Source organism: Malaclemys terrapin, chromosome 13 (genome assembly GCF_027887155.1).
Source record: "Malaclemys terrapin pileata isolate rMalTer1 chromosome 13, rMalTer1.hap1, whole genome shotgun sequence".
NCBI classification, from domain to species: Eukaryota; Metazoa; Chordata; order Testudines; family Emydidae; genus Malaclemys; species Malaclemys terrapin.
In genome coordinates this window covers 30635765-30646382 of record NC_071517.1, presented here as the reverse complement: position 1 = coordinate 30646382, position 10618 = coordinate 30635765, and the positions used below count along the sequence as shown (strand labels likewise).

The 10618-nt window shown below is 46.0% G+C and overlaps 1 protein-coding gene across 5 annotated transcripts in view; it reads right to left on the bottom strand.

The window, feature by feature from the left end:
* Nucleotides 1-7185: 7185 nt before the first annotated feature.
* LOC128848307 (gastrula zinc finger protein XlCGF8.2DB-like) overlaps nt 7186-10618 on the bottom strand; it is a 32711-nt gene continuing 29278 nt past the window's right edge. For 4 of the 5 annotated variants that reach the window (XM_054048233.1, XM_054048234.1, XM_054048230.1 and 1 more), the window contains one exon: nt 7186-8634. In XM_054048233.1, coding sequence (XP_053904208.1) covers nt 7694-8634 — 941 coding nt within the window. In that variant the 3' untranslated portion in view covers nt 7186-7693. The remainder of the gene's footprint in view (nt 8635-10618) is intronic. The other variant, XM_054048231.1, reaches the window with a different exon arrangement.

The following is a 10618-nucleotide window of genomic DNA, read 5'->3' as shown; positions in this document are numbered from 1 at the left end:
GAAACACCTGGGAGCCAACCAACTATTCCCCAACAATAACAGAGAGAAGACATTTTTGGAAGTCAAAAATTAAAAACATTAATTTTTCTAGTGGAGGAAAAAAACCTACCACAAAATCCAAAGGACACACAGAGCCTTCATTCTTTTCTCTTCAAGTCACCTTTGAGGACGGCCATTTTTAAAGTACTAGACACTGGACTCCCAACCGCAGATTTTGCTGTTTTCTCCCTAATTCTTGCATTTTGAAATAAAATCACCTATGATTTTCCTCCTTTCCCCTCTAGTTGTTAAATATTCTTACAGAATCCTGTACAGAGGGAAGAGCCATGTCCCCCATTGAGACTCATAGAATCATAGAATATTAGAATTGGAAGAGACCTCAGGAGGTCATCTAGTCCAACCCCCTGCTCAAAGCAGGAGCAACACCAACTAAATCATCCCAGCCAAGGCTTTATCAAACCTTAAAAACCTCTAAGGATGGAGATTCCACCACCTCCCTAGCTAACCCATTCCAGTGTTCACCACCCTCCTAGTGAAATAGTGTTTCCTAATATCCAACCTAAACCTCCCCCACTGCAACTTGAGACCATTGCGCCTTGTTCTGTCATCTGCCACCACGGAGAACAGCCGAGCTCCATCTTCTTTGGAACCCCCCTTCAAGTAGTTGAAAGCAGCTATCAAATTCTCCCTCATTCTTTTCTTCTGGAGACTAAACAATCCCAGTTCCCTCAGCCTCATATAATTGACATGTTTTGTACAAAGTATGCCTTGTGAGGTATCATTTCGAAAGTCTTGGTCTGGCAAACATTAATATGCTGTTGGATTGTCTGTGCTCTCATGTTATGTGAAGTTATGAGATTTTCTACATGGTTGTTACTGAAATATGTTGTAAGTTTGAGACGCTCTACTGCTATCTCTTCCTTATGCCACCAATTCTCCCTCTCCTTATGCCAATCAGACCTTTCCCACTTCTACCTCCCAACTCCTCCTGGCCCTGATCTTCACTGATCAGAGATTAGTGAACTGACTCTCTTTCTCTCTCTTCTGTGATCAGAGCTCATAAATTCTGAGGTTCCTACTGCTTGGGTGACCCCAGCATTCATCATCTCCCCCAGATTTGAGCAAGGCATTTTGAAAGTCTTGATCTGGCAAACACTAATATCCTGTTGGCTTGTCTGTGCTCTCATGGTATGTGAAGTAATAAAATGTTGCTGTGTGGTTGGTACTGAAATATATTGTAAGTTTGCAAATCTCTACTGCCATGTGGGTGTTAACCAACCAGTAATCAACTCTATGGCTCAGTTGCATGAGTTCACACAATGGAGGTTTACTCGATCAGTGACTCAGCAAAGCCCACCAGGCATGGGACCCCTGCGACTCAGCAAAGCTCATCAGGACAGGTCTGGACAAGTGTCTTCTAGACACATGGACTGAGGGTATAAAATGAGGGACGGTGGCATCCCCCACTTATGCTGGAAGCAACAGGAATGCTGAGAAAACGACAACTTCACTTGAGGAGACTGGTCTAGGTTTAAGAGGGAAGCCTGTGTATTATGCACTGTAACATCCAGTGGGGTGAGAAAATTGCTTGATCTAAATACTGCCTAGTGTAATAAGGTTTAAGATTTAGATTGTGTATTTATCTTCTATTTTCTTTGGTAAGTATCTCTGACCTTTTATGCCTGCCATTTATAATCACTTTAAATCTATCCATCTGTAGCTAATAAATCTGTTTTATACTTTACCTAAAACAGTGTGTTTTGCTTGACGTGCTTGGGAAACCTTTGCTCAGTTTACAAAAGCTGGTGCATGTCCTCTCCGCATTGAGGGAGGGGCGGACTGGGTAATAAACTTACACTGCTCAGGCTTTGGACCAGGGCAGGACAATACAGCTCTGGGGTGTAAGGCTGTGGAGCTGGGGGGAATTGGCTGGTGCCTTTCTCTGTGTGATTCAGGAGTGGCTCTGGGAGCATTCATGCAATCTAGCTTAGTGTGGGGCTCCACATGCTGTTGTGCTGAATGATAATGGAGCTTGGAGGGGTTTGTTGCTTGTCACTAGCAAAGCGAGAGACAGCCCAGGCTGGAGAGTTAAGGGGGCGCAGTGGTATCTCAGTTCTGGGTTGAACCCCAGGGATCCTGTCACACACACCCTACATAATTCTGTATTGAAATGATGCAGAAACCTCCAGGTGCACATCTCATTCCTTTGATAACACACTTGGGTGGAGGTGGGGGCTCAGACCCAGATCTCCTTAGCTCAGTTACAGCTCTCCCAAACTACTGCAACTCATTCCTCCAACATACAATATAGCTACACCTAATGCAGTGAATGCAAGTGGAGTGCACGCAGACAATTCCCAGCGGCTATTACCAGCTCCAGGGCGGTGAGGAGCAGTTAAGGTTGTGTGGACATTCACCTTAACTCTATATTGCCTGGTTTTCAGAAGTTTCAGTTTTGCTGAACTTGACATTCTGGAAGTGCCCAAGCGGTGGCTGAATTCCCTTATAATGACATTTTTGCTATTTAATTCAATAATGTTTTTTATTCTTGAAGTTACTGGTTCAGGATTTTGCCCACTAATGGTTTAATAAATGTTGATGTAAACTCTGCAAGAAATTCACCACGAATGATCTTATGCATTTCTTCTACATGGCGGTCTACTCCCTTCACACAGGAGTTCCCAAACTTTTTTCCCTGAGATTCCCCCTGTGCAGCTGCAGTAGGCACCGTGGCCGAGTATTAACAATTAACAGTGCTTGAGGAAAATTATTAATTTATTACATCCATATAAACTACAACACTGTGAATAAACTATGTACATGTTTTCTTTTCCTTTATAACACACTGAGGCAACCTTTGTAGGAGCAGCAGTGAGCTGTATGCTCTGTATGACTATGCTGTGTATAACCTGTATGCTCAAAAGATCTGTTACACTTCCCCCGCCCCCCCGTTTTGTCTCCTGTGAAGAACTGGGACTGTTCTTAATGTGGTCTTTGAATGCTGAGTGGGGAGGTTGGCTGGGACGGTCTGTATTGGGGGATGGGAGACTGGTCTTGAGGGAAGATATCTGAGCATGTAACGTGAGAACCCAGGAAGGGGGTTGTAGGTGAGGTGACACTTCTGCCCAGGAAACTGGACAAAGGCTGGGTGAGAGATGCTGGAGGGAGTTGGAGTTTCAGGAGCTGGCTGGTAATGGAGGGGAGCCCGGACGGGGCTCTGACCCCCCAACGGGGTTGTGGTGCCCCTGGGACTCCAAGATGGATCTAACTGAGGGGGTCCTGTTCTCTGTGCCTGCACGACCTGTCTTGGACTGTGTTCCTGTCATCTAAATAAACCTTCTGCTTTACTGGCTGGCTGAGAGTTATGGTGAATCGCAGGAAGCTGGGAGTGCAGGGCCTTGTGTCCCCCCCAAGCTCTGTGACATCTCCTCTCCCTCTTTGAATACCTGTGAAGTGGCTTTCCCCCTCCCCCTCCCTCCTGGAATGCTTAGGGGATGAATGGGCTGCTTGAACAGCTGGAAGATTAGAAGAACTCCCAGGTAGATAAGGTGTCTGGGACTCTAATTAGGCAGCGATCACACACCCAATGCATGGATGCTGCATGGACACTGCCCGAGGTGGAGTGTGACCAACCAGACATGGCCAAGTCATCTCTAGTCGCAGGCCATGAGGAGCAGGTCCTTAAAAGGGGAAGGGGCCTTGTGCTCAGGAGTGCGCTCACAATCTTGTACCTCCCATAAAGGCCCTTCGCCCGGACTGCCTGGCCAGTGGTTCGCCGCGTTGCATTCCATCATGGCTCGGGAAGACTTACCTTCATCGTACTGTCCATCGCTGAGCTGTGGGACACTTACCTTGAAGGATCCTGACATCTCCAGTGCCGTGCCTGTCCTGGGAGCATGAGTATGCAAGTGTGAGTGTGACCCCCTGCCCCCATTCTTTTGAGCTTAGCTATCCATATAATAAACGTACTGCTTTCTGCCCGTGAGTCATTAGTCCTCCCTAAGCTTACTAGCTGGCCCAATTTGGGGTAACAGCAACAGGTTCTCATCTGACCCAGTAAAGGAGAATCCAAACTTCAAGTATGTCTCATCCTATTTTCTTAACACTCACTTTATTTTTTTGGCTGGCTCATTTCGTGTAGCTGGCCCGTGACTTTCATTATGTTCTCCACCAGTGCACCCTTATCATTTTCAGAAAAGAAATCCATCTTTGTCAGATTGAAGTAGAGTTGTAAATGGCGGACTGCGTGTACATTGCTAGGTCATCTTGCAGTGAAATGCACCGTTGTACTAGTGAGAATTACACCGGACGTATTGCAGCTTTTTTTTTTTTTTTTTTTAATAAAATAAAATAGTTTTTTCTATATTCTGACCAACATATATGCTCAAATCATTATATTGATGTAGCTTTTACTTAGATTACACAAGTCACATGGAGTTAAATATTTACTGAGAATGTGACTGGCGAATGCAGTTGCGCTGGTGGACCACCCAGGAGTGGTGGGCCGCGGCCCATATTTTGGGAACCCCTGCCTTCCCCCTTTTCAAATTGAGAACATACTCTTCTCAGACATGCAACCCAATATCCGGCTATCCACTGGAATATCCTTAGGTGACATCAGCCATCTAAGGGTGTGTCTGCACAGCAGTTAGACAGCTGTGGCTGGCCTGTGCCAGCTGACTCGGGCAGATGTGGGGCTCTGGCTGGGGCTGGGGAGCCATTTAGTTGCAGTGTGACTTCCGAGCTCCTCCCACCTCACAGGGTCCTAAAACCCAGGTCTCAGCTGTCACCCAGAAGTCTATACTGAAGTGTAGACACACCCTTAGAGATCTAAGAAAAAATGGCTGCTGATGGCATTTTTGTGATTCTTTATGGTTCTTCTTAAGCTATTGAGATTTCAGTCATTCTTTATGGTTCTTTACCAGTTCAACTGGTTGATTGCTAGTGCCCTAGAGAAGTTTTTTGAATTGCAAGGGGAAAAAATATTTTATTAAACTAAATATGTGCCAATAAAATGGTATGAAACTTTTGTAGCTCTATAGTTGTGTGTTAATCATACAGTGTTTAAAATTAGATGAAACAGTTGCAGTTAACAGGTTACCACCAATTCCAGACCTTTGCAATATAAGTCTACTTGCGAAAATACAATTAGTTCATCACTTCCTTTCATACAAAGTAGAAATGGGGCCTAACTATATTTCATTGTAAAGAAAAAGTAAAGCTATGTTTAAAACTCTGTTTTTATTAAAAAATATTAGATTGTAGCATAAAACCTATGAAAAAGTTCCCTAAAAAACAAATCAAGAACAGCGCTTTGAAATGGTCCCATCAGTGAAATATTTGGAACTGTTGAAGAGTAATAACCTAAGAAGGGCAATTACAGATCTAAGTCTCCAAACAATGCTGTCGGCTCACTCAGAAGGCAGAGTACACTGGTACTGAAGAGGTTCAACCATTTATGCCTAAGCATGTCTGGCGAGGGTAAAGATAATGCCGTGTTACTTATTATTTTCTAATTTTCATTTTGCTGGAGGGAAATAAGTGACTCTCTCGAGCCTTGGCACAGATGCCTTTTGCCTCATTGGCTCAAAAAGAATATTGGGGATGCAGTGACACCGTTTCAGTGATACAGGTAGTTGCTCTATTTACCGGGTCAGCGACAAAAACGGGAAAATAACTGGATGAAATTAATTTTCTTTATGAACTAAATGGATCCACATATTCATTTTTGTAGGTGTATTTTTATTGTTTTATTGGGTCTTTCTAAGTGTAATTTGCATTTGGGAGTAGGGTCAAATCTGTGCATTTTATCTTTTGTATTGGTGGCCATCTAAAATGTGTGCTTATTTCTTAGCATCATGGCAAATTACAGATACCGCACTAATCAATTTGATCTGGCAAACCCCTGGGAGATTCCAGGTTCTCTACAGACCAACACGAGAGCCTCTGAGGCTCAAGCCAAGACATGTAACTTCCCCCTCCAAGGAGATCTTTGGGCACAGTCCTTTGTCCTTAAGAAATCCCCCCAGAATGAGAGCCATGAAACAGGAATATCAGGACCCCTGCAGTTCATGGCCCTGGGCAGCCAGGCTGGGTCCAGGCTCCCAGCCAGGCTGGGTCCAGGCTCCCAGGTGGGTATCCCCAGAGCTCTGCAGAGAGTGACTCTCCCCTCCCTGCCCCAGACACCTTTGCCTACACAGCCCTGAGAATCACACTGGCCTTTGCTGCTGCTTTGTCACATGGCAAACTCCAGGGTCAATCGCTCCCACTCATGGCTTCTTGTCTGTCTCCCTCAGTCACTCGTGCTGCCCATGGAAAGTCCCTCTGGAACACAGCCACAGGGCTGCTCTGTTTCCCTCCAGCTCAGACAATAACCCAGGACTGTCATGAACACCTGAATGGAGACACCTGGGCTGGTTGTTTCAGTCAGTAACAAACTCATGGGATGTTCTGGCTGGTGGCTGCATTTGTTCACTACTCTCCACACAGGTCCAAGGCTGGGGTTGTGATCAGAGCCCTAGGGCAGGGGTTGGATGGCTCCAGGGTGCAATGGAACTGAGAGGGAGGAGAGAGAATGGAACAGCAGAGCGTTGGGGAAACAGGGGTTCTCCCCAAGTCAGAGATGCAGGCACCACACCAGGGAACTACAGAATCACAAAAAAATGCAGGAAAGTGGGAGTAGGATCCAGGCATCCGATGGAAAGAGAACACCTGGGATGAAGTTGGCGAGGGGCTCTCAGAGCCATGCAGTTGCTCTATGCCCATGAGAAATGTCACAGTTCTGCCCAAGAGTCACTGGATTCCTCACTGAGCTGGGGCAGAACAGATGGGACAGATGCTGGAGATGCTGCTGGGGAGAAGGAGACGAGCTGCTCCCCATCTGGAAATGTCCATCTATTCTGCCTCTAAGGATGTTTCTCTCCTGCCCAATTAAACCCCTTGTAGAGGGGAAGGGAAGACCCAAGGATAGAGCCCAGAGGCCGTCAAAGCTGCAAGAGCAAAGACACAGATGTGGCTATGCTCCAGCTTCCAAAGCTGGATGGGCCAAGACATGAGGGAAAGGGCTGAATATGGGGGAAATGAGTGATTCCTGCAGAGGGAGACAACTCACCCAGTCTGGGACACTTGGCCCCTCTCCCTCCCAGAGCTCAAGAATCAATGAAATTCCCAGGCTGCTCAGGAAAATGAGATTTGCCAGAAAAGTTTTATTTACATCTTAGTTGGGGGAAAAACACATAATTGAGCAATACCCAGAAAATAATTCAATGAACAATAAACAATCCACTGACACCCAACTATCCAGAAATTTCAGACCCCTGCTCTCCCCACCATGCAGAAACAGGGAGAAAATGCCTCCCAGGGCAGCAATTTACAGAATAATCCCTGTGTGCAACAATGTGAACTAAGTCCCTGCCTAAAAACAGGGACCAGGAAATCCAGGTAAACCCTTTGGCTCAGTAGAAGCCTCCTCATGACAGAGGGAGCTGGGATGGGATGGGAGAGTGTCAGAGAATAATGCAAGACAGTAATAATAATAATGTCACTCTCCTGGTGCCTCCGTCCTCCTGAGATACACAGCACACAAGTAAATAGTGGTGCCACTTGACTCCCTAGGGCATTGGGCAACTGTTTATTATCCTCATGGTTCTTCCTATCTCTACAGATGCAGAGAGAGGAGGGGAAGTGTCTGGCACTATTCTGTGTGGTGTTTCATGTGGCATGTTAGAGAGTTCCTAGTTTTGTACCTTTCCCCACAGACGGAACATTGATAGGGGCACTCTCCCGTGTGCCTTCTCCGATGGACTTTGAAGCCAGATTTACTTTTGAAGCTTTCCCCGCAGTCGGGGCAGGTATAGGGTCTCTCTCCTGTGTGGATTCTCCGATGGTCAGTAAGGTGATGGCTGTGACTGAAGCTTTTCCCACAGTCAGGGCAGTTATAGGGTTTCTCTCCTGTGTGGATTCTCTGATGTATAATAAGGTCAGAGGTGGAAGCGAACTTTTTTCCACACTCTGGGCATCCATAGGGTCTCTCACCCGTGTGAGTCCTCCGATGTCTAGTAACATGCCCTCTCTGAGTGAAGGTTTGTCCACAGTCAGGACATTTATGGCATTTCTCTCCTGTGTGGACTGTCTGATGTGTAATAAGGCCTGACCTCTGACTGAAGCTTTTCCCGCAGTCAGTGCACTTATAGGGTCTCTCTCCTGTATGGGTTCGCTGATGTCTAATAAGGATTGATTGGTCACTGAATTGTTTCCCACACTCGGGGCAGTGATACGGGGTCTCTCCAGTGTGGACTCTCAGATGTCTAACAAGGTGTTCTTTACAACTAAAGCGTTTCCTGCACTCAGCACATTCGAAATGCTTCTCTTTAGTGCAGGTTCTTGGCTGGATCGTGACTTTATTAGATTCTTCCAAACCTCCCCCTCGGCAAGTGGATTCACCCAGTATCTTTCCTGGAGGGGTTCCCTGCTGCTTCTCTGGCCTGCACTGAGTTTCTTGGGCTTGTCCTTGCCCAGGAATCTGGGAATCATCCCCTTCACATCTTCCCAGCAACGTCCCCTTCAGTTCCATTTGCTCAGGACCGGCCGGACAAGGACTCTCTTCATTGCTCTCACTCACCGTCTCATCACCTGCTGAGACAGAGAGAGAATCCAGACAGGAGTCAGTCCCTGTGCCTGGGGAAAGGGAAGGTGAGAAAAGGGGAACAGGAAAGTGGGGAAACAAACCAAAATAACTGCTGGAAAGACAGTCAAATCAGGTGTTGAATCCTGCACAAACCATTCCCCGGAAGAAAGAGAGAAGGGAAAAATCGGCTACCAACCTTTACTGTATTTGCTGTTTTCAAGATGTTGCACATGTCTATTCCACTTCACATCTATTCCGCTTTAGGGATGTGCATGACACTGTAGTGGGAGAGTTTTCTGTAGTGGTACATGTGCCATGCATGCCTTCATGCATCCAGCTGAGGGCATGAAGGGCAGATCTGCCCCGGGCAACATCTCAGCTCATTTGCACCAGCATCCTAACATAATGGACTCTGAAGCAGAAGAGAAGAGGATGGGTGGTGGAATAGACATGTGCAACACATTCTGGAAAACAACCAGTGTGATGCTGTATGGAATATGGGTGACCATTTATAATATTATCGATATTAATATTACAGAATTGCAGTGAATCATATATGTCATAAAGTATCAGTGAAAAAGTTATGATTTGCTAAATATGATAAGCTTGTTTATATGTATGTACCATCTTTGGATCATGAGTTATAAATATGTGTGGTATAGTGCTAGCTCAAACTTGTGCTGTGTTTCTAGGTGACCCCCAGACAGATTGGCATCAGCACTATCCAGCCTGCTTACTGGCCTATCAAGGGCAATCAGCTGTACAATGAACCCATTTAGAGAAGCCAGGGGCTATGCCTATGAGTCAGCAGAACATGTAGGGACATGCCTATAGACAGGGGACTCTAAGTACCTTTCTATGCCCATGTGCTGTGAGCTTGTGTTTGGGACAAAAGATGTACAAGCCACATGGCAGAGAATAGAAAAAGGCAGCAGCATCACCTCCATATTGTCTTCAATCCTGCTCCTCACCTCTGGAGTAACTTCTCTACAAACTAAAGCTTTGGACAAAGGATTGATAAACCCATCTAGGCTTTGGATGTGTTCCAGAGGGACTTTCCAAGCCAGCAAACTCACCAGTGTTGCTAAGAACCTGACATATGGCGTCCGAACTGTCCTGTTTTTCTCGGGTGTGTTCGCATCCGGTATTCAGACAAAATTGGTTTTGTCCAGTATCAGATGGGGGATGCCAGTCCTACCCTGACAGCGTGATCCTAGACATAAGGTCACGCTGGTGCGGAGGGAGGGGGGCTCTTAAAAATTCCACTCCCCATGTGGTGTGAGCTCACACACACCAGGCATGAAAAGTCACTCTGGTGGGCATGGGGTCATGTCAGCAGGGACAGGCTCATGATGTTTTGGAAAGTACCAGAGTATGCCATATTCCGGGAGCACAAGAGTTGCCACCCTAGGATAAATACTGAAAAGGACAAAAAGCCATCAGCTCAAAGGGAGAATCCCTGGAAGAGACAATACTAAATTTTAAGCTCAGGGGGTGTTGGCTTTGTAACTTGAGAAAAGACTTATGAAAGAAATAACTAAACTTATCTACAGAGCGTGTCTTTACAGCACAGCTAGTTTGAGGTATAACGTGAGTCTTACCCCGAATTTAATTCCCACCCACACAAAATTTCTTGGAAAACAGTCTGGAGAAGCCAGCCTAGAAGTTGGAGGGATGCTGCATGGGTTCTAGTCCAGCTATTGCATGTACCTGTATGACACAGGGTTCATCTGCAAGATCATGGAAATCTATGTCTAGATCATCTCCACTGAATGCTCTATTTTGTCACTGAAGAATGTAATGGAGAGAATCTAGATCTCCCTTTACAGTAAGAAGTATAGGGTTCTTCTTCTGAATCTGATAATGAATATGGGCAGTTGGTTGCCATCGGTGGTATGATAGTAGGAGGAATCACAAGTGTAGCGCCTCTGGAGCTGTGCCTGTTGGCAGAAGGTTTAAATGTCAATACTGATGTCTTGAGTCCCGTAGGAA